At 46.6% G+C, this 22,251-nt stretch overlaps 4 protein-coding genes across 13 annotated transcripts in view; 2 read left to right on the forward strand and 2 right to left on the reverse strand.

Moving 5' to 3' along the window:
* The window catches only part of LOC120900045 (kinesin-like protein KIF21B), a 40,832-nt gene extending 25,709 nt beyond the window's left edge, over positions 1-15,123 (forward strand). For 4 of the 8 annotated variants that reach the window (XM_040306544.1, XM_040306543.1, XM_040306545.1 and 1 more), the window contains exons 4-16: positions 805-943; positions 2,934-3,017; positions 3,088-3,324; positions 3,393-3,861; positions 3,931-4,133; positions 4,211-6,180; positions 7,079-7,561; positions 8,797-8,940; positions 9,956-10,100; positions 10,162-10,451; positions 10,523-11,164; positions 11,433-12,732; positions 13,311-15,123. In XM_040306544.1, coding sequence (XP_040162478.1) covers positions 805-943; positions 2,934-3,017; positions 3,088-3,324; positions 3,393-3,861; positions 3,931-4,133; positions 4,211-6,180; positions 7,079-7,561; positions 8,797-8,940; positions 9,956-10,100; positions 10,162-10,451; positions 10,523-11,164; positions 11,433-11,601 — 4,975 coding nt within the window. In that variant the 3' untranslated portion in view covers positions 11,602-12,732; positions 13,311-15,123. The remainder of the gene's footprint in view (positions 1-804; positions 944-2,933; positions 3,018-3,087; positions 3,325-3,392; positions 3,862-3,930; positions 4,134-4,210; positions 6,181-7,078; positions 7,562-8,796; positions 8,941-9,955; positions 10,101-10,161; positions 10,452-10,522; positions 11,165-11,432; positions 12,733-13,310) is intronic. The other 4 variants (XM_040306548.1, XM_040306547.1, XM_040306549.1 and 1 more) reach the window with 4 other exon arrangements.
* Positions 15,124-15,490: 367 nt separating this feature from the next.
* On the forward strand, positions 15,491-17,929 carry LOC120902879. Its single transcript, XM_040311953.1, has 2 exons — positions 15,491-16,129; positions 16,199-17,929. The coding sequence occupies exons 1-2, from the start codon at positions 15,600-15,602 to the stop codon at positions 17,757-17,759; spliced, it is 2,091 nt and encodes a 696-aa protein (XP_040167887.1). The 5' UTR covers positions 15,491-15,599; the 3' UTR covers positions 17,760-17,929.
* A 17-nt stretch (positions 17,930-17,946) lies between these two features.
* On the reverse strand, positions 17,947-19,376 carry LOC120902881 (G protein-activated inward rectifier potassium channel 4). Its single transcript, XM_040311957.1, has 2 exons — positions 19,088-19,376; positions 17,947-19,004 (listed from the first exon to the last, which is right to left on the reverse strand). Exons 1-2 carry the CDS (start codon positions 19,265-19,267, stop codon positions 17,994-17,996), a joined length of 1,191 nt encoding a protein of 396 aa, XP_040167891.1. The 5' UTR covers positions 19,268-19,376; the 3' UTR covers positions 17,947-17,993.
* Positions 19,377-19,480: 104 nt separating this feature from the next.
* Positions 19,481-22,128, reverse strand: LOC120902880 (ATP-sensitive inward rectifier potassium channel 11-like). 3 transcript variants are annotated; one of them, XM_040311955.1, is made up of 6 exons: positions 21,971-22,128; positions 21,672-21,866; positions 21,393-21,520; positions 21,117-21,316; positions 20,084-21,040; positions 19,481-20,001 (listed from the first exon to the last, which is right to left on the reverse strand). In XM_040311955.1, exons 1-6 carry the CDS (start codon positions 21,979-21,981, stop codon positions 19,744-19,746), a joined length of 1,749 nt encoding a protein of 582 aa, XP_040167889.1. In that variant the 5' UTR covers positions 21,982-22,128; the 3' UTR covers positions 19,481-19,743. The 3 variants fall into 3 exon arrangements, with proteins under 3 accessions (XP_040167889.1, XP_040167888.1, XP_040167890.1); XM_040311954.1 differs by having other exon boundaries at positions 21,672-21,869; XM_040311956.1 differs by lacking the exon at positions 21,971-22,128 and having other exon boundaries at positions 21,393-21,515; positions 21,672-21,778.
* Positions 22,129-22,251: the final 123 nt, after the last annotated feature.

Below are 22,251 nucleotides of genomic sequence, written 5' to 3' on the forward strand. Positions count from 1 at the left end.
ACACGAACGGTTGACAAGCTGACCTTCGGAGTGTTGCTGCGGGCGTTTCCTAAGACGACGAGTGTCAAACTGCTGGTGGTTTCTAGATATAAATACCTTTGGGCTAGCCAACTTGACTGTCTATGCCGTTTTAATCTTCCCGTGTGTGTGTGTGTGGTGTGGTTACTTCCGTGAACCCCAACAGACAAGTTTACACACACAGGCAGGCCTATGTGGCGATTACGAGGGGACAAAGACTGACCCGTTTAATGCAAACTTTTTATGCGATGTGAGGTGCATATACGTAGAGGGCAATGCAGCTCGATTGCACTATTGACTAACAACAGCGCGTAAGAGGGAGGGCTCACGAAACGAGTTGCGAGATGGAAGAAGTCCGTACATGCTGCTGCAGCACACAACACGAATAAGAAAAGGGCAGCGACCATCCCGTTGCAATGACTTTGACCGCTAATTCAATTAATTTGCATACAAGTGCGGAAACTTTACCCCAATCAGCGATGCAACGATGTGTAACCGGTCGTGTACCAGCTGTTGTAAGCTAGATCTTACAGTTGTACCGGGCATTCCCGATCTTTGAACTTTCTTCTCTCCCCGGTCCGGCCGTTCGTGGCGTGAACAAATGCTACATGGTAATTGCAAAATTAACCGTTAATCAAGCGTGTATGGTTTTACCAACTTTTGTGTCACCGATTTCACATCCTGTGTAGTTTGGCCCATCGTGGTTTGGCTATTCTTTCCTCACATTCGTTCCTGATTGTTGACTAATGTTTTCTCTCTCTCTCTCTTTCTCGGACATCGTTTCAGAATTCGTCCACAGATACCGCGTGAGCTAATCGACATGTGCCGGGTGTGCACGCAGGTCACGCCTGGTGAGCCGCAGGTTTTGCTCGGATCCGATAAGGCCTTTACCTTCGACTATGTGTTCGATATGAGTACGACGCAGGTAAGTGTTAAAACATAGGCGCGCGGAACTTCCAACAAGGTTCCGGTAGAAATCCAACGATACCAAAGCGCCGCAAACGTTTTGTCCATGGACGGCGTGTGGTGGTGGTGTGGGTTGCCTGCTGCGTACGTTGTTGCGTAGGATGTTGGAGCGTGTTCGTGGGCCCATGGAACCAACACAAAACGCGCCATTAGCGCTAGCTGGCTGACTTGACCGACCGACCGACCGGCTGGCCTTCCTCTTCTAAGAAAGCGCTGCTGAGCGGAGAAATCAGCTGAGTGTCGTTTGTTAAATGCCATTGATGATAGAGAACGATTTGTTGTCATCAAATCGATTATCGTTTGCTTCGGAGGCACCACGGTTGCATTCGCATGTTGCAGCACACACTGTGTTTTGTTATCATTTGTTCCCGCCCAGGGGTGTAATGTTGAATGATGATAAGCGATAACAATGCATCTTCCCGTGGGTCACAGCTAGACTGGACTGGACAACAGGTTAAGGTGTACATACGACGTAAGGGGTTTTATTTCCTTTCGATAACTGTTAGCATAATCTACTTTGTTTGCATTACGGCCCACCGTTTCAGCCAAGTCGTTGAGGTTCGTTTGCCTTTTTGTGTTATCTTTTGTACTGCGGGTGAGTTGTCGCCTTTGGCAGTGGCACATCAAAAGAGGCTTCTATTTTATAAGGAACAATATTTGCCATCATCTTTCGTGTGTTGTTTGTGTCGCTTGTAACAAACGGCATGCTGCTGGTTGGTGGTAGCACAGTGGCAGCGGGCAAAAATGATGCATTCACGTTGTGCAAGCGCTCAACAGTTATGGTGGAGGGATTGTAAGGTGTAGATAACGCACGCGTATGTGGGCGCACGTGCAGCGTTTTCAGGAGACGAGCCCCAACCAGTGTTGTTGATAGCTTGGCACCTTTCAGCAGTTTCTTTTACGCTCGTTTTTTTTTGTAATGTCTATGAGATGAAAAGATGGAATGAAACATGAGACGTGTGTATTTTCACTTGTTGTATGGCATCTACCGTTTACTACGGAATGGTTTGTTGTGTTAGAACTAGAACATCGGGCATGATAGATGTGCTTCCAAGGTGTCTCAATCTCGCCACGACATTTCAGCTATACTATGTAAGAGATACGTAGCTAACAATAGGAAGATGAGAACGGTGGCGGATAGATCTCGTGCACCATTCCTCATGCTCAGCATGGCGCTTATGAGGCCACCAGCTTCAACGGATGTACCCGCCGGAGAAGATGCGCTCTTTACCGGTTGAACCATTTTTTTTATGGATCCATGAAAGAAGAAACAAACCATCACAGTTGGAGGCACACCGGCTCGTTCTTCAAAATATCATTTGACAGTGTGTGGTGGTGGACGAGTGTGCCGGCATGGCATGGCATTTGTTTATTTCCGGCTGCTGGGCAGGGAACAGGTGGGGGTCCAGAGTGTTTTGTGGTGTGGTGCATTACCAAATTGTGAACGCACGGAAATGTGTCGTGTTTGGAGTAAAGCACACAAACTCCGGAGCTCGGTGCACGACCTCCTCGGTTCCATGTTGGGAGAAGAACCGCAAGCTAACACGAATGGATGGGATGTACTTTGTGTGTACGTGATTTGTTGCTTTACTGCTGCTGTTACTGCTGCCATACAATATGCAAAGCAAATGATTACAAAATGCTCTCTTAAGGCATAACAAACAACCGGGCGCGCGACAGTGGCTCGGAGGAGTGGGAATAGCAGCATCCAGCATTTCATTTTACTTTTTTGGCATGAAACGACAGTTTTCGTCCAAAGTATTTGCAGATTGGGTTCATGCTTGCCGCTGGAACGATTGCTCTTTATTTTGAAGAAGAAAATAATGTAGGTCGAATGAGTATGAGGGCATATAAATGCAGAAAAAAATGTACAGAAAGAGAATAAAATATTTCCGAATATCTTGCAGACTTTGCTATAACTTTATTCTTTTACATTGAATATTTTACAGGTGTCCGTGTACAATAACTGCATCGAAAAATTGGTCGATGGCGCACTGCAAGGTTACAATGCTACAGTGTTAGCGTACGGACAGGTGAGTTGCATAAACAGCAGCAACAGTTTATCGAATGATTTTAAAACAAATAAAATGACTCTATTTGCAGACCGGATCTGGTAAAACGTACACGATGGGAACTGGGTTTGAACGAGCCCTGCCAGAAGCACAAGAAGGTATCATCCCGAGAGCAGTCCGGCATCTGTTTGAAGGCATTGCCCAGCTGCAGCAAAACCCGTATGACGAGGATGGAACGTACCTGGGCACGGTGACGTTCAGTGTTGCCGCACAGTTTATGGAGCTCTACAATGAAGAAGTTATAGATTTACTGGACCCTTACAATAAAGTAAGTGTGCGAGTTTAGCTTGTTGCGAAAGTGGATCCGTTTTGTAACATTCGCTTCTCTGTTTCCAGGGTGCTCGGGTGTTTAAAATCTTTGAAGATGCGACCGGTGGCATTTCGGTGGCGGGTGCAACTATCAAACCATTGGCTGGTCCTCAGGAAGCCCTGAATTGCTTGCAGCAGGGTGCCCTCGCTCGTACCACCGCCTCTACGCAAATGAACGAACAGTCTTCGCGAAGCCACGCACTGTTCACCATTCTAATCCGAAGGCAGCGTGTCATGACGGCCGAGCAGTGTGGTAACGCTGAAGGTGACACCGAAACGCTCACTTCCAAGTTTCATTTTGTCGATCTGGCTGGTTCGGAACGACTGAAACGTACTGGTGCCACCGGTGAGCGGGCTCGTGAAGGAATCTCCATCAACTGTGGACTGTTAGCGTTGGGCAATGTCATATCTGCGCTGGGTGATAAGACCAAAAAGGTTTCCCATGTACCGTACCGGGACTCCAAGTTGACCCGACTATTGCAGGATTCGCTCGGAGGTTAGTGAGGCGGTTTTGGTGTGAGAGCTGGTCGTTTAAGTTGCATAACAATTGTTCACTCTTCTACAGGCAACAGTCAGACGATAATGATTGCATGCGTATCGCCAAGTGATAGAGATTTTATGGAGACGCTAAACACGTTGAAGTATGCCAACCGAGCTCGGAACATTAAAAACAAAGTACAAATCAACCAAGATCAGAGCTCACGGACCATATCGTTACTGCGGCGAGAAATTGCCAATCTTCAGCTCGAAATTCTCGAATACAAGCAGGTGGGTTTGTTGTGAAAGTGAGTCATGTAATAGAATTATTAACCAGTGTGTGTTTTGTTTTTCTTGTTAAAATGCAGGGCAAACGCAGCATCGATGCCGATGGTAATATAGCCATATCCGATGTGTCGCTGGAGAATGAAATGCTATCGCAAGACAATAAGCGACTGCAGCAGCGGGTGAAAGCGATGCAAGAGACTATAAATGCCTTAACGGAAAAGAATGCTGCACTGCAGGCCCAGCAGACGATAGCCTCCCTGCACAAGGTATCCGCCGCTGGGGACGGTGGTGCTGATGCTGCGAGCACAAACAATGGTTCTAGTCCGGTCGGCACGACAGGTGGTAACGATTCCGCCATGCAGGAACTGATAGTCGGTTATATCAGCGAGATAGAAAAGCTAAAGGCGAAGCTGATCGAATCGGAACAGATGTTCCAGCAATTCAAAAAAGCTAAGAGCTCGCAATCGAAGCTTGGCATAAAAACGTATCCGTTTATCGAAGATAATCCGGAAACGATGATCAATATGTTAAAGCACGAGATGGAAAAGGAACGAGAAACGCTGATGTCCCGATCGTTACCTGGACTCGAGCACGAATCCAGCAGTATGGACCAGAACTCGGATAGCGATTCGGACACCGAATCGGACGATAAGGCTGAAGTGTTGCGTGCGGAAATGTCCGACGTGAACTCGGACATTGAACTGAAAGTGCGGCTAATAGAACAGCTGGAAGAATCTCAACAGCGGTTGCAGATTATGCGACAACAGTACGAGAAGCAGTTCAACTTGATGAAGGAGAAAATATCCAACACCGAACGGGAGCGTGATGAAGTACTCGCCACCATCGGCAATGGAGGTACGGGTGCTATGAACAACAAGGGACAAAATTCAGGTAATGAGACGGCTATCAAACGCGTGAAGGAGGATTACGAGCGAAAGCTGAACGAGCTGAGGCGCCAGCTGAACCATTTCCAAGCGACGAACAAAGAACATCTGCGGCTGCAGCGCAATATGCAGGCGCAGGACGCAAAGATCAAAACACTTCGAGGTGAACTGGCGGAGCTGAAGCAGGTGAAGACACGACTGATGAAGAAAATCCAGGAAGAGAGCAACCGCCACAAAGAGATGGAAAGCCGCAAGACCCGCGAAATTGCGCAGCTTCGCAAGGAAACGCGGAAGCATAAAAATATGATAAAATCACTGCAGGCACAGGGTGCCGCCAAGGATCAGGTACTGAAGCGAAAGACTGAGGAGGTTTTCAACCTACGAAAATCGCAGCGCGGAATAATGAGCTTAAAGGCGGCAGGGCGTGTGCAGGGCAACACATCCATTGGCAGCATGCTGCAGGGCACGAAACGCTTCAAGAGTCGCTGGGAAGAGTTGCAGCGTTCGATTATGCGAGCGGCTCGCACACGGCAGGCGGTGCTGGAGCTGGAAATGGAGCTGGAGCGCGTTATGCAGGAGCGTGACGTGCTGTCACGAGATCTGACGAACTTGCGGCAGCGAAGGAAGGATAACGCTGAGTCCACACTACAAGATCTCGTGTCGGAGGAGGACACGATAATAGCGAACATGAACTACTTGCACGACACGATCACGGAACTACAAAAGTCGATTATCCAGATAGAGGATGGAAAGGATCTGAACTCGGAGCACTTGATGCTGCAGACTATTATGGAGAACATCGGAACCGTCGAGGAAGCCAAATTTATGCTGCAACGTGTCTGTACCGTTACCATTGGGCATGTGTGCGAGGCCGGCGTGGCACAGTCCAAGCTGCGTGAGCGAGACGCACTACTCACTGAGCTGCAGCGTGATACTAGCGTACAGGAGCAGCTACTGCAGTACATTCTGACGCGGGCTCCTGCAGCTTCCGCGTCGGATGCTAGCTTTAGCTCCGCCCAATCGGCCAACTCGTACGCGACTCAATCGCAAGCGAATTTGTTGGAAAATGGCGAACCACAGCCGTCCTCATCACAGCAGTATCGTTTACCCCACGTGGTGGATTCGACGACGCGCAGCCCCTCACCGAGCAGCAGCAACACAAATCTGTGAGTAGCCATGTTTTCATGCTCCGGTTCGTAAGTGAACCTTTTCTTGCAGCTTTTATTCCCATCAATAGCGCACATAACACAGGCAAGCTTTTCCACCTGGTTAGTTTGATGAATGTGTAAATGTGTGGTCTAGAGTGTATTAGATAGTACGTACCAGCACTTTGCCAGTGTGTTTAATGATTCAACGGTCCTGTTTACATTAAAGTCTTGTAAATTTATCATCGGGATCATCAACGGTCTTCGACATGCTGGGCTTTCTGATGCGCGTCATATAGATTTCAAACCAGATCTTCAGATGCCCATCGTCTTTGAACTTGTATATTAAAAGATCTTACTACGTTTTCTTTCTTCTGTGTCTTCCCAGTTCACGAAGGTATACGCAAATGCAACGAAATCGAATGAACATTGGTTATGAAGTTGTCCGACACAAGTCTCAGTCTAATTTGCTACAGAATACGTACTCCTGCAGCGAAATAAGAAAATGACGTCAGAAACACTAAATTTGACATAGTAGTAGCTTTATGTTTTCGGAATATTCTTCATAGAACTTATGTTCTGCATTGTAGAATTTACAGTGCACATGTGTTTTATTTGTTAATATCCATTCATTGACCTTCCAGCTGTTAAGTTATCCGCGTAGGGTTTAGCTATGTTTTTAAAGTTTATTTATGTGTGATATGATATGGTTTTATGATGTATTTTTTGTTTCTTTTTCCCCTTTTTAATTTTCTTTCCGGGCTCTTCTATTCGCTTTTTCTCTCCTTCCCTGCTGTAAATGCACTTACCCCTCTCCGTTTACCAATATGGTTTTCTTCGACCACGTTACGACGGTTCTCCTTGTTAAATACTTCCCCTGTCCTGAAACCCTTGCATTTTGGGATTGAATGAAAATTAGCGATTCTATCGTCATCTACAGGAACTCCTCGAAACAAAGACGAAACCCATCGGTGGTGCCCTCGGTGGCTACCATTCAGGATTTGCTGTACGGCAGCAGCTCCAGCTACGTCGGTCCTGCCGGTGACGGTGCTGGTGGCGTTGGCATTCCCGATCGGAATCTCAACCACAGCGCCGGCAACGGTGGAACGGGCGCTAGCAATGGAGCCAGCAGTGGCGGCAGTAAGCTTGAGAAAGTGGGTATTTGTATTTATCTCGAGGATTCCGCAGATGAAGATGACACGAAGCACCCGCCCTCTCTGCAGGACCGGCACGAAAGGTCGGACGTTATGACCCGCTCATACACGATACTGGACGGGGCGATGGATGCGGTCGCGGCTGCTAACGCAGGACTACCGATCGCACCACCGCCACCAGTGGCTCCCGTTCCTGCCCGTACGTTTGTACCGCTTTCGCGCGTTCCCAGTGCACCCGGTTCGCTGAAGTAAGTAGTCGCGGGCAATGCAACGCTGCCTTCGGTGTTGGTTTATGGGATTCTTTTGCTTGCTTAAACTTTATACTGACCTTTTGCTGTTGTTGTTGTATCTGCCTGCGTGTGTTATGGATGCTGTGAGATATCGGTGATCGAAATAGCTACTTGTAAGTAGCTTTCATCCCATTGTTTCGTGTACATCGAACATTAATTGAGGATTGCGCGATTGAATTTCCGCATGAGTGCGTTGTGACCAATAACCAGAATGCTGTGCTCTGCTTCCTGTTTTCGACTGTGCACCGAGCATGTATGCGTTTGGTGGTGCAAGTCATCTCTATCTGTTGCACCCGGAGCCATGATGTATCGTTTCCCTTTGTTTTAGAAAAATCATGCTGCGTCTACTGGCCACCATCGATATGTTGTATCGTCTGCTACCCATACAGGCCTTTCTAGAGCTTAAGCGGCTGATAGAAAGCAGTTTGACCACCATCGGTGAACAGTTGCTTCCTCCGGCAGCAGTACTGCTGGAGGATAGCGGCAGCATCGTCCCGGCAACACTGCACTACCGAGGCCACTCAGCCGCTGCCAAAAGAGAAAATGGATTGTTTGCTAAACACTGAACCCCAGCATACTATACTGTTCATCTATTCTTGACGGCTTTTCTGATTAACATCGGGAGTTTGTTTGCAAGAATGGTGTTGCTATTGTTTTTTGTTTGTTTAGTGTGAGCGCGCTTCTGCTAGAAACTGCAGCCAATATTAGCTTTATCAACTTGAGATCGATGGATTTGGTATTGTTTTGTTTTTTTTTCTTCTTCTTTTCTTTTCGTTTGATTTTTCACTATTTCATTGCAGAAAGTTATCTCTGCGGTCGGGATTGCACACAAAGCTTTAAGATGTAGATGTAACTTTTGATAGACAGCACTAGTAAAAGAATGCGTTGTTTTTTATTGTCTGTGAACATGTAGAAATACTGACGGGTATTGATTGTGATCAGTCGCACTGCCATTTGAATAAAAGATTTCTAGAAGGTAAACGGTAAAGGTCTATTTTGTGATACCATGGGATGAAGAGTTTTGAGATGGTTTGGAACACCATGACATTGCCGCTCCACATCCGTACGCACAACAGCAGTAGCTATGTTTGTATCATGCAAGGGAAATCATGCATTTAGCACGCAACAGTCACAACGATACACATCGATACACGTACTTTAATCACAAAACTCGACACACACCCATCTTGCAGAGGTTTGCAGCCGCATCAAGGATTGTCGCGCCAGAACAGTACGGCATCGCCGCTGCTTGCCAGAAAATCGTTCGAAGCGAGCGGTGCTCCCTCATCCCCAAGAATCAGCCGAAGGACGTTTACCAGCAAAATGTCTCCCGGCATGTGAGTATACTTGTGTTGATTATTGGGCATCAGTTACAGGAGTTATTGATAGACTCTCCCTCGACGATCGCATAAATAGTTGGTTTTGTTTTAGCTGAGATCAGGCAGAGTTTTAAGCCATTTATGTAATGATAGAAAACCACTTTCCCACTTGTTGCCCTTTCAGCGGTTTGATAAGTGATCATCAGTTTAAGAACTCGGCAGTTTACTACTACGGCAAACGATGATTGATGAACAAAGAAGCTTTCTCGTAGATAATGCTTCTCGGCACGCGCACCGATTCTCCATATAGGATAGGATAATAGCTCAATACCATTTTTCATTAGCGTACCGTATCTGATGGAGTTGACCAACTAAAACCAGTTATTTTGGAATGTATTAAACCTTCATGGCCGCGGAAATGTGCAGTATCAATACCAGTCGCTAACCTATAGTAAAAGATTTATATTTGTTATACCCAGTATCGAATAAAATTGATAAATCTAGTTAAGGTTTTGTTTGAGATCAAAACAAACAATTCAAACTTGAAATGAAGTTAATAAAATAATTAGTTGTTTTTGTACTACTAATACTACGAGATCGCTTCGTCGTTCATAATGTAAAACAGTTTTACAGTTTCAGATAATCTAATAAGCTTTAATATTGACAACAGCATGTTTTAAATGGTTGCATTTGTTAAAAAAGATTGAAACCTAAAGAACTGATTCGACAGCTGTTTTCGTTGCGATATTCATATTAATCTCTTGCCAAAAATTGTTTCATTTTATACACCCAACCATCATCGCTACAAACGCTCGAAACTAACCAAATCGCGTTGGACCCGATGCTTGACCGATGGGCGTACTTTAATAATGTGCGTGTGTGTGTGTGTGTGACCTACTGTTGTGTTTTTGCTGAACTGACCTGACTGGCCGCTTGCTTTAATCACACAACTAAACGTACTGACACATCATCATAAACCACCATAATGCACCCGTGCACAAAATCCGCATAAAACCTGGTATGAGTTCTGCAGTGAGGACTCGACCGACGTACCAACCTCACCGCCAGTTTACCGGCGGGGAATATCCCGCGAGGATAATGGGGACGTATTCTCCCGTCTCGGTGCAGGAACGCAGGATCCTCAGCCCGGAGGAAACATCAAGGAACTCAACGGAAGGGTAAGCTTCTGCTGGTGAACATAGGCTGGAAGGATAACTAATGGAATAATTTCCATTTCAGTACAAGGCTGGTTCCCCGCTTATCTGCACCCACGTAGTTGAAGGACACACCAATTCGGTGCTCTCGATCAAGGTGAGCAATCAGATGCTGTTCACAGCGGCAGCCGATCGTACGGTGAAGGTTTGGGATCTGCGAACAAACTCAACGCCACACTGTCTGACGGGACATCTGGGCCCGGTGGCGGCTGTCGAGTACGATCGGGTGAACAATCTGCTCTTTTCGGCCTCGGGAGCCTTCGTCAAGGTGTGGGATCTGCGGAGCAGCAACATTCGTCCAATAATTACTCTATGGTAAGTGCAAAAGAAGATCCTGGTGTATAGCGATAGTGGATTTGTAACTCGGTATTGTTTACTTGTTGCAGCTCCTCTGGAACAACTCTACCTGCCAACGCTACCCTGTCCGATCTAGTACCAGGTGAATGCTCAATTACGGCACTCACTATGGGTGCATCGGGTAAGCTGTACACGGCCGCCTCCGATAAGGTTCGCTTCTGGGATCTGCGTCAATTTTCAAGCCTTGGTCGGCTATCCGGTGGCCACCAGGCGGCCGTCATGTGTCTGACCGCTTGGGAGGGACCGAACAACACGGACCTTGTAGCGACAGGATCGAAGGACCACTACGTGAAGGTGTTTGAGGTGAACTCGAGTGGCGGTGTTGTGCAGCCCCTGTTGAACCTGGAACCACCGCATTACGACGGCGTTCAAGCGCTAGCCGTGGCGAACGATGCCATCGGTGTCGATGCGGAGCTGTTTTCCGGGAGTCGTGACTCCGGGATCAAAAGGTGGGACCTGCGAAATGGAGAGCTCAAGCAGTCGCTCAACAATGCCCATAAAGGATGGGTATCTGGGATGGCCATCTACGGTGATATTCTGCTGTCTAGCTGTCGCGGTGGCGTTGTGCGCCTGTGGAATATTAAAACTTGTGACAGTCTGGCCGAAATGAAAACGGAACAGTCAATCAATGACATCGTAACGAGCGATAATCGCGTGTTTACTGCATCGAAGTGAGTATTTACTGTGTGTAACCACATTCATCCTCCTACATTTCCCGTATTTCCGTTTCTAGTTAAACAATAATTTCCTACCTTAACGAATCGATTTTGATCGTAGCAATTTTTTTTCTTGATATTAAGCGGTGGTGTGGTGCGTTTGACGATGGATCGGTTTTACGGTTCTCTTTTTCCTTTCTCTTTTTCTCTTCCTGTTCTCTTGCTCTCATTTGCTTGTTACATACATTCTCTTTATTGCTCTTCGTTGAATGCATTCACATAGTTCCGGTGAGGTACGGATCTGGCGATTTGTAACCACCGATTGGGATTCGCTGAACGCATCTTCGTCCGGTGCTGGATCAATCGGCGCCAGTGGCAATGGTGGTGGTGGTGCAGGTGGTGGTACAGGTGGTGGTGCAGGTGGTGGAGGTGGTACTAAAGCAAAACGTTAACTAAACTCATCACAGCACATTATACATGCCGATTTAATAATGCAACAAACTTCAATAATCTCTAATGCCTCAATTTTAAAGATTTTAACACAATAACCTACCTTATGTCTAGCATGTATCGTAGTAGTTGTAGGGCTGATTCCGGTTCCTTATGTGATAGTTCATAACAAAGGATGTAAATCATCATAGCGCAGCTAACGGAAATTAATAAGCATTCAATTGAAAGGAAACTAGCAAGCATACACCGAAGGCTTAAAGTAAAACGATGCCAGGGAAAAGCAGAAGACTTATTGATGTAGCGATTAGACTGTACGGTGTTTCATCTGTGAAAGGCAACTAATAATTAAGTCAGATTACTTCATGAGCAAATGGGCTACAGCCATCCAGTGAGTTTGATTGCTTATTTAGCATTTGTGTTGATTTAATTTTTAACGATCATGTAATTACAAGCAAGGCTGCTTCTTTATTCACGTTCAGAACTATTCTATTCAAAGAAGAAAAGGAAAAGAAGCAAAAGACAGAAACTGAGTGGTGATAAGAGTTGGAACAATATGCTTTGAACATAGAACAGAACGGCGTATGAGAAGGGGCAGATGAAAGGAACAGGATCTTCCTAGTGGACTGATTAGGTTTGTAAAAACTGGATAGCGGATTCGTACCTTCGAGTTGTTCGTTACGGTTGGGCTTTGGAGATAATGGTTAGGCTTATGATACACGAAGCTTGTACATTATAACATGCTACGCTTATTTTATACTGAGCCTCTGTTTTCTTATAACTGATGCAAAATTCACATTTTTATGTATTTCAATCGAAAGGATGTGGGCAAAATTAATCCTCTGGCTGATGGTACTGGTGTGGACGTTACAGATGATATTGTTCTTCTTCTGTCCAATTAGCTGCAAGCAAAGAGCCTAAATGATGGAGGGTTTGCTATCCGAGACATTAGAATAGGTAGCAAAGTAAACACAACACACCCACCCCTCCCAAATTGAGTGTTTTGTCCGCAATGGACCAACGTTTCAAACATTCCGTGTTAACTATTTGTTTTAAATGGAACTATCTAATATTTGCTAGCAGCTATGTGACTTAACGTCTGTCTTGTGCAACTCATGAGATAAAGCAATCGATTTGTAAGTTTTCTTTAAAGTATTTTCTTGTTGTTTTCGGATGTTTTGCTCGTTGTTATCACATGTGCCATTTTCATATTTATCGTTATGTTTTACTTATTTCATTGATTTCGTTACTGTTTTTATGTTAAGCTCTCATATGTATTGACACTGATCTATTTTTTTAAATGCTAGCTACCCTAAGTTATAATTATTTGAATTATACAAAGAGTACATCGACACTTTGACACTTTGTAAATACAATAAGCCACTTTTGTATTGTGAGGTGTGAATATCTTTCAGAGTTCCTGAACATATTAAAAGTTTTAATCAGTCCTTTTATTATATCTATGCAAAGCGCTATCCGTTTTCGAAAGCACCAAATATTATGTTGTGCCATTCTGCTTCCTTTAATTTCAAAACCTTAGTGAAAACCTTGTTCATTCGCCGTAATTGATCGTCATTCATCCTACACCGCTTTCGCTTGATGTATCATGTTTTTCTTCTCAATGTTTTGCTTCTTGTTTGTATAGCGATTGTGCAAACCCGATTGTAATGTTGTGTGTTTTTTTTCTCTCTATCACACCCTCTCCCCCTCCCAGCGATGGAAAGGTTCGTCTGTGGCGTGTTTCATCGGCAATTCGACGACTAGGACCGAATGAGACTAGCATATGACGCCAGAGCACGGAAGCGATGTCCACATCTGGTCGGTTGATGTACACCAGACAGAGCAGTTTGCGACACAATGTAATGACCCAGTCGGCTGAACACTCCAAACTCGTTGCTGATGGCAGGGCAGCCTTACCAATAATGACTCGCAGCAGCTATAACCCATCCACAGCGACGGTATCCTCATCGTCAACATCGTCCTCATCGTCCTCGTCATGCGCCCCGTCGACATTTGCTTCCGTGCCTCCGCTAGCTACAGGTAGACCATTAGTGCCCAACAGTGCCGCGACCGGTTTGGCAACGATGTCAAGCTCGTTGCGAAACAGCAAACTCTATCGCAGCCTAAACCACAACTATCTCAGTATTTTGAATCGCACAAATCGAAGGTAGTTGTTCCTACTGGGGCTAGTTGGTTAGAGATAGGTTAGATTATTCGTGTTGAGAAACGATCAACACTTTTGCTTGCCTCTCTTACCATTCATATGCTCTCTTTCTGTGTCCGTACACTGGGTTACAACAGCATTGGTGTATTCCCAGTACGAAGAATTTGTGTTCGTTGTTTAGACAGACACAAAACCAGCCTAAACTCTGTATCAGGTTTTGCTTGATGGTCTATATGCGAAAACATCGAGCTTACTAAACACTATCACCAACATCGTATTTTTTACGTTGTGTATATCAGTAATCTTTTGTGTGTATAAGCTTACAGCATGCTCTAGCTATTATGAACATGACATAAACATGATTTAGGAATGATACTTATTTTTGTGTTGGGCAAATTATTTTATATTTTTGTTTGCGATTTAATTATCATTTCACCATGATTAATTGATACGACCACGCGGGATACACACATCCTGCGAACACAGCAGAAATGGCCAAATTTCTTACGTTTAGTTTTGTCTTTTCCGCGTTGCGGTTATTTTTACCTAATCAATTATTTGTCATTTACCATACATGTACACGCAGTATGTTTAATATTGGTTGTGATTTTAGTTTATAGAAGAAATCGATAAGTATTTACTTACTTCGTTTTGCTTTGTTAGACTCTACCTATTATTACTTAACCAACTATAACCAGATCACTTTCTTCACAGTATATTTTGTATTTGTATGTAAATCTTAATTTCAATTGAAAGTGATATATGGCTCTAATGACAATTTATGATTAATTTTTACCAGTATTCTCGTATGGCAGCAAGCAGATTATGTCCCTGTATTGCAAATATCTTTCTGCCACGATCAGTATTGCGTTGTTAAATGGCAGAACAAACGTTGCGTTAATATTAGAATTATTTTTGCATAAAGATCAAGCCCAACTAACACTGTGACCGGCTTCCTTCATTGTACTGGATTACAAACATTCCAAACAAAGTCCTTGTTTTATTTGCTTATGGATAGTTATCATGCTCCAAGCTCAACTGCAACTTGATACGATGGGTATGTGGAACAAATGGAAGGATAGAAAGGATTTATGAAAGAATACAGGTACATTAGGGGAGCGAAAGTAAATTTAGATTGTGTCCGTGTGTAGAGTGTGTAGTACTGGCACGAAAAGAATGTTTAGGATCGTCAACGCAATGTTATGTAATGGATTGTAATAATGAATCTAACTGATCGTTATTGAGTGTATACCGATGGAAAAGTCTGTAACGTGAAATCTAGAGCTCGACAAGCACAGTAAAGATGCTACTTAGGAACGTTCAAATTGAATAAATAAAAAAAACTACTAATTTGCAAAACAAATCCTATCGAAAGTGGAAGTGAAAAATGAAAATGTTGAAAGAAATGTTACCTTTGGCCAAAAACAGTATTTTTCTGCCACATGGGATACGGCCTGGAAGCGAAATGATGCAAGTTAGGCTTTTACAATACAATTTTGATGTTTCTTCGACCTAAGATACGAGTAAAAATGGTTTTAACCTGTTTTTTTAAACAATTAAACCAATATAATTTGGCAATGTAATGAATATTATTTCAACGCCTGTAACAAACGGTCAATTCAAATCGTGCTGCCAGGATGACATTCGGCGCACTGCTGTCATCTGGCTCCTTGGCAACTGCGCTGTCAACAAACCAAACATTTGAATGACCGCGGCTTTTTGTACGTAGCAGTGCGTCCCCATCGCTTGCTGACCCGTTGCGAAGGGTCTTCATAAACAGTGCCTTCTAATTTAGAGCGTATTTGTGATCGATTATATGAGTGGAAAAGTAGCGCAAACATGTCGGAGATAGTATCGTGCGCAAAGGATACACAGCTGCACAGCTTCCCGGGGCTGGAGCAGCTGGCCAGCAGCGCCCATGTCGTTAGCGATGGTTCGTACTGCCAATTCTTCGGCTCCTCCAAGCTGTTTGTCCGGGCCAACAAAGATTGGGGTATCGAGCTGCTGCGGATCAAGCCAGGAACGGACCAGCAGCCGGATGGAGCTGGCAAAATGGGTAGCAGCGGTAGCCGCACGATCGCGAACGTGAAGAAGATCATGATCGACAATCTGTACTGTGTTGCCTGCCCGAAGACGGCTGGGAAGGAGGAGATTGCGATCGGGTTGACTACTGGCACGGTGCGGTTCATGAACTACAAGAAGGCAAACTTCACGAAACGGTTCGACGCCGACCGGATCGCCATCGGAGTAACGTTTATGGACTTTAACGCGACAGACGATTTTTTGGCAGCCGTGTTCGAGAACGGGCTGGTGAATGTGTATGGCATGAAGTCAAACTCTAAGCTGCACACACTCGCATTCGACAAGAAGTAAGTTTATTATGATCGCACAGGAGTTGAATCATCGTTATACATCTGGTTTTCTCCCATCGTTCACAGCACCGTCAAAGCACGATTTCATCCGACGAAACGGTTCTCGATGGCCATAGCGTCGTACAACGGTGCCGTTCTGCTGTACGATACGCAGTCGAAGAAAACGATATTCTCGCAGACTACTGCCCACGCTGCCCCGTGTCGCGATGTGGGTATGGTTGAATCGTATCCCGACTATCTGTTCTCGGTAGGCTATGACAATGTGATTAACATTTTCGACACCAGGAGGAAGGCGACGGCATCGCAGATCCAATCCAACTATCCTTTCGAATCGCTGGCGATCGCGGAAGATGGTATTCACCTGGCGGTGGGTAATCTGAAGGGCTACGTGTACGGGTACGACCTGCGCAACCTGAAGGACCCGCTGAACATGCAAAAGATTCACCAGAGCTGCGTGAACAGCATTTCATTTGTGCCGCAACCACGTGAAGGATCGAACCGGCGCAGCATGATTGAGCTGGACGAGTCGAAAAAGGTAACGAAAAGTGTGCGCATCAGTGAAGGAGGACAGCTGGACGCGAATCACAAAGAGCAGACCAGTCGTCGTCCCGACCGGCTTACGGTAAACGATCCTCAAACACCGCTCGGAGCAGTGGAACAGCATGACAGCTTCATCGGAGAGATCGATCTGTTTCTACAGCGCCGCGATGCACCGATGGATTGTCTCTCCCGGCTGAGTACGTCATCCCGTTTGAGCACGGACTCGCGCAACAGCATGCAGATGGCGGGCAATAATCTGATGGGCTTTCTGGAGGAACTGTCCGATTGTAATATCGATCCGGAAGCTACCGATTCTCAGACACAACCGGCCGCTGAATCGATCTCCGGTGTGGACGATAGCTTTGTGAACGTGAACCGTTTGCTTAGGCGTGTAAAAGGAGACGTTTCGAGAAGGAAAGCCCACGGTGTAGGCGATAATTTGGAGTACATTCGCGAGGAAGGATCTGAGGTAGGCGACGGAGCGAATGAAGTGTTAGCCAGTAGCAATAATCAGCCTGCTGCCACTCCAAGAGTTCTCGCAGAAAGTCAACAGGGAAACACGTTCACACCGTTGGGTGAGGGGAAAAAGAGCAACGTTCCCGCCGATGAATCGGAACAGGTCGCTGAGGTAAAATCGGACAAGGAAAATCGCACTCGCCTTTCGACGCTAAAACCGGAAGTATACACATCAACACCGGAAGCATCGACTGTGCTCCTTTCCACAGTAAGCACGGCGGAAAAACGGAAAGACTCCACAACGCCTGTCTACAGGGACAGCGAAGAGTCGGCAATGGTTCGGGAAGAGATTGCCGAACTGCGGAAAGCAATGATGGAAAAGTTTGAGCAGTGCACGTTGCGCCAGCTGGATGCGGAGCAGGCGATGCAAAGCCACCTGTGGATGTGTATGTACAATCTGTGGCGGGAAACGCAAAGCAAGCTGGAATCGTTGGAGCAGTACGTTAGCACCGGACTGGGGCTGCTGTTGCCGAGGGATGAGTTTGCGCAACAGTTTCTCAGCATGCGGGCAGAGAATGAGTCGCTGAGGGCACGCTTGAAACAGCTGGAGGAAGGCGGAAAACATGCGTAGGAGTAAGGAAGGGAGAAGTCCTCTCCACAAAGTATCCATACCTCTGGTGATTTAATGAATCTTTTTGCCTTATACTTCATTGTGTTGAATGGTTTTAGGTATTGAGGATTGTGAATTGTAACATATGTTTGTGTCTTACTGTAATATACATGCTTTACTATAGATTTCTATGAATTGCAATTGAAGATTTCTGATGCATGAAACGATTATATTTGTTGGAAAGAAGCCCATTTTTTATACAATACTATCGGCCACCTTTGGCTCCGAATCGGAATTCACATTGTCTTTGAAAATGATACTCGATTCTTGGCGAGCACTTGCCGGAAGTCGGTCCTGCTTAACATCTCGCTGTAGCCGTTTCTTCAACATATCTAACTGGCGCGCACTGCACAGTGGCGTGTCGACCTGCTCTATCTCATGCATGCGCTCGTTTACGGCCACATACGACTGCTTTCGTGCGTCATACTCCACAATGTCACGGAACCGATGGCCCCAGCATATTTCCGACGGTACGTAGGACGTGCGCGCCTGATTAATCTGCCCCGTCGTCATCGTGCCGCCCGTAATCGTTATCACAATTTCCAGCTTGCGCTCGAGCAGGTCCGCCGCGGACACATCGTACAGCGGGCTATCGCGATCGATCACATGACAAGCGGTAACGGGCCACAGCAACACCAACCGTCCATCGTTCTCCAACTTCAGGTAGGATTCGTTCTTCTCGATCTCCTCTCCCTCGGCGGTGCGTCTTGATGCGAGCAGGACGGCCGTCACCTTGGTCTCGATGGCATGCTGCCACTTCCGGTCGCAGATACGAAACACGAAACACAGCTGCCCATCCCGCTGACAGATCACGGCCCGTCGGCTGAACTTCATTTCGGAGATTTTCTGCGGCGGTCGGACCAACTTCGCGTACACCACCCCGAGTATGGCACCGTCGATTAGCAGCCCCACGATCAGCTGGATGGTGAGCAGTCCGAACGATTCCGGACATTCCTCGGTCGGTACCTTTTCGCCGTATCCGGTAGATATTTGCGTTTCCATGCTGAACAGCACGAACCCGATGAAGTTGGTGGCTCCCTGCACGCACGGCATAACGCCATCGCCCAACCGTTCCCCGGTGGGTGAATCCTGAATCAGATCACCGTGAGCGTAGGAAAGAATGTACCACAGGCCGGCAAAGAACACCCAGCTGCCGACGTAGCTGGCGACAAACACGAACAAAACGTAACGCCATTGCTCTTCCACCTGCCGGGAGTAAGGGCGAAATGCTCATTACATGGCAACTTCCTATGGTTACAAATCGGCGCCTTTCCCACTCTCCCACTTACCAGTGTTGTCACCAGATCTTTCACGAAGCGAATCGACCGTTGGGGAAGATTGTAAATACGCACATTTCGTTCGCCAATTTTGTTCACCACACGTGTGTCGAGCGTTAGCTGATCTTGCGAATCCGAATCACTGCTTTTCGGTCTCTTTCTGAGACCTTCTTGTGCACTGGAGGAATCCATTGTACTGCTGCTTTTCAGCGATCGTACGCACTGATATGCCAGATATTCCCAGCTTCCTCTCCTGGAGGATAGAGCGCCGATGTTGTCCGTGATGATGTGATAAGATATCGCTAATGTGTGGCCGCTAACGGAGGTGTTCGCTTGATGGGTTAAATTAAAGACGCAGCAAGCGGGACGGTCTGGACGGATAAGAATTAAGCCAATTGCAAACAGACGCACGGTGGCGCGCGAAAGGGTGGGTGGGTGGGTGGTTGGTTGGATGGTTGGTTGGTTGGTAAGAGCAAGGTTAGAGATCATGATGAATCGTCCATCGCGATCGAGTCTCTAATCTTGTTCATCGTACTAAACGGATTTTGGATTCTTGCTGCGTTTGATGCATAATTTATTTGTTTAGATCTAAATTTTACTAAGTCTATAAAAGAATACTGACAATTTTGTGAGCAGAATGCTTCTTTCCCGCAATCTACAAGTGTAAGTTAAGTTGCGGTTGTTTCCTTTGAGTCGTTGCGGTTAGCAGCGTCAACGGACACCGGTGGTTCAATCAATGTTCCGTCCTCAATGGGAACTGCGACAGGTTGGCTATTCTTGGGCAAATCGTCATACATTTGCTTGCCATTCTCCATCGTTTGCTCCTCCTCATCTTCTTCTTCTGCTTCGGAGTATATTTCGTTGAATCTCACAAACGAGCTGGGATTGCTGCGCAGTCTAGAATGTATTTTTGAGCGGAAAGATGCCTGCAAATGAAATAGAAAACGGGTTTAGCAATATAGCAATGGTGGATGCCTTCTTTCTTCTAATGATCGTTGATCAACCTACACCTAGCCTGCTGTCATCGTCCGCAGAAGGATAATCATCGGCACCCCGATGGTGCTCGTTTTGCAGCTCATCGAACACCTCCTCCAGCTGGCGTGCACTGCAGAGCGGTGTGTCGACCTCCTCCAGCAGATCGAGCTGCTCGTTCATCGCCACATAACACTCTCGCTTCGGATCGTACTCGATGATGTTCTGAAACCGATGTCCCCACAGAATCTCCACCGGTATGTAGGAGGTGCGGGCCTGCGTGCTCTGCCCCGTAGTCATCGTACTGCCCGTCATTGTGATCACGATTTCGAACCGCCGGTCAAGCAGATCCGCCGCCGAAGTGTCGTACAGCGGGCTGTACCGATCGATCACGTGACAGACGGTAATGGGCCACAGGGGTAAGACACGCCCGTTGTTTTGCAGTCGGAGGCGTGTTTCGTAGCGTTCGATCACGTTCGAACCGGCGTGGCGCTTTGGTTCGAGCATGGTGGCCGTTATTTGCGTCCCTATCACGTGCTGCTGCTTGTGGTCACACACACGAAACACGAGGCACAACCGACCGTCGCGCATACAGATCACGGCCCGCTTGCTAAACTTCATCTCACACGATCGCTTCGGAAGGCGAATCATTTTCGCGTACACAACACCCACCATCGCGCCTCCGATCACGAGTCCGAAGACGATCTGTATTAGCAGTAGAAAGAACGCTTCCGGACACTCCTCGGTTGGGACGATCACACCGTACCCGGTGGACACCTGCGTTTCCACACTGAACAGGAGAAAGCCTGTGAAGCTGGTCGTTCCTTCGACGCACGGTTTATTACCATCGCCGAGCCGTTCGCCCGTGGTGGGATCCTTGAGCAGGTCACCGTGCGCGTACGCGATTAGATACCACAGGACCGCGAAGAAGATCCAACTCGCAACGAAGCTCAGCACAAACAGCATCAGCGTGTAGCGCCATTGTTCGTCCACCTTCGGGGAGAAAGAAGATTGAGAAATCATTATTACACCACTGCAGCAGCAGTGAATCCCCCTTGCATGTTCGTACCAACGTGGTGGCAATGTCGCGCACGTATCGAAGCGACCGTTGCGGCAGATGGGCCAGATGAACGTTTCCTTCGCCCTTTTTGTTGATGACACGTCGTGCCTTTATTGCTCTGGTTCCTTGATGCTGAGGATCTCGTCGCATCCGAAGACTCTGCAGACTGCGGGCACTTCGTATCGTGATTGGAAACTTTGGTTCCGTGTCTGTAGATTAGATTGATTTAGGAGTCGAAAAGATCGTTCGTTTAAGTGGCACATGAAGCTACAACACCGCACACACCTGTTTCCGCATTGAGCATCGATGCAGGCTGATCCGAATTGCTGAAGGCATCTTCCGTCCCGAGATCGTTAATGATGTGATGTTGTTTTCGATCGATTTCCGACTCCGAACTCGTATCGTCTTCTATCCTGTCGAGACAAACCCAACACGCTATTGATAAGACCCGTCTACTAGTGGGTGCGATAAGAGAAATGTTTGAAAACAGTTCGCCCAAACGCATGTGGTCCATGTGGTGGGATAACTTTCGTGTGCCCCCCGCCTCCCTCCCTCTCCTCTTACCATAGTCTATTTCGATCGAAGGCCGGTCGACGTATGTGATAAGGACTACCGGGCGCTGACCAGGAATATCGCTCCTTATCGTAGTCGACAATCTTGATCGGTCTGGAGAATCGATATTCGATGTGTTGCTGATGTTCCTGTGCTTTGAGCCAGTTTTTTCGCGCAGAATACGGACTTCCGGTAAGCGAATCCAGACTGCTGCGATGTGATGATAAAGAAACAGCAAGTTTATGACATAATTCTTCTTCCGAACTGAAACTGTGTCATTTAAGAAGCTGTAAAAATGAGGAAGTACTTACTCGAGGCTCATTGTTAACTGATTGTGGATGGTCACAAAATATGGTTAGTAAGTAGTAGGTCACTAAAATTCGAGACAGACAGCAAAGAGAGCGGTACCGCGCGCGTGCAGTTCACTTTACAATGTGATGGCAATTATCAGTAGAAATGGATGGGGAGTGAAATCGATGCGCTAGCAGTACCCCTTCTGCCAATTTCGATAGTAGATAAGATAGGCAATTGCCTTTTGTTTTGCTGTGATTCATAGCGAACGTGCGAATTTGAGGGTGTGGGTGTGGTTTTA

Source organism: Anopheles arabiensis, chromosome 3 (assembly GCF_016920715.1).
Source record: "Anopheles arabiensis isolate DONGOLA chromosome 3, AaraD3, whole genome shotgun sequence".
In the NCBI taxonomy this organism is placed as follows: domain Eukaryota; kingdom Metazoa; phylum Arthropoda; class Insecta; order Diptera; family Culicidae; genus Anopheles; species Anopheles arabiensis.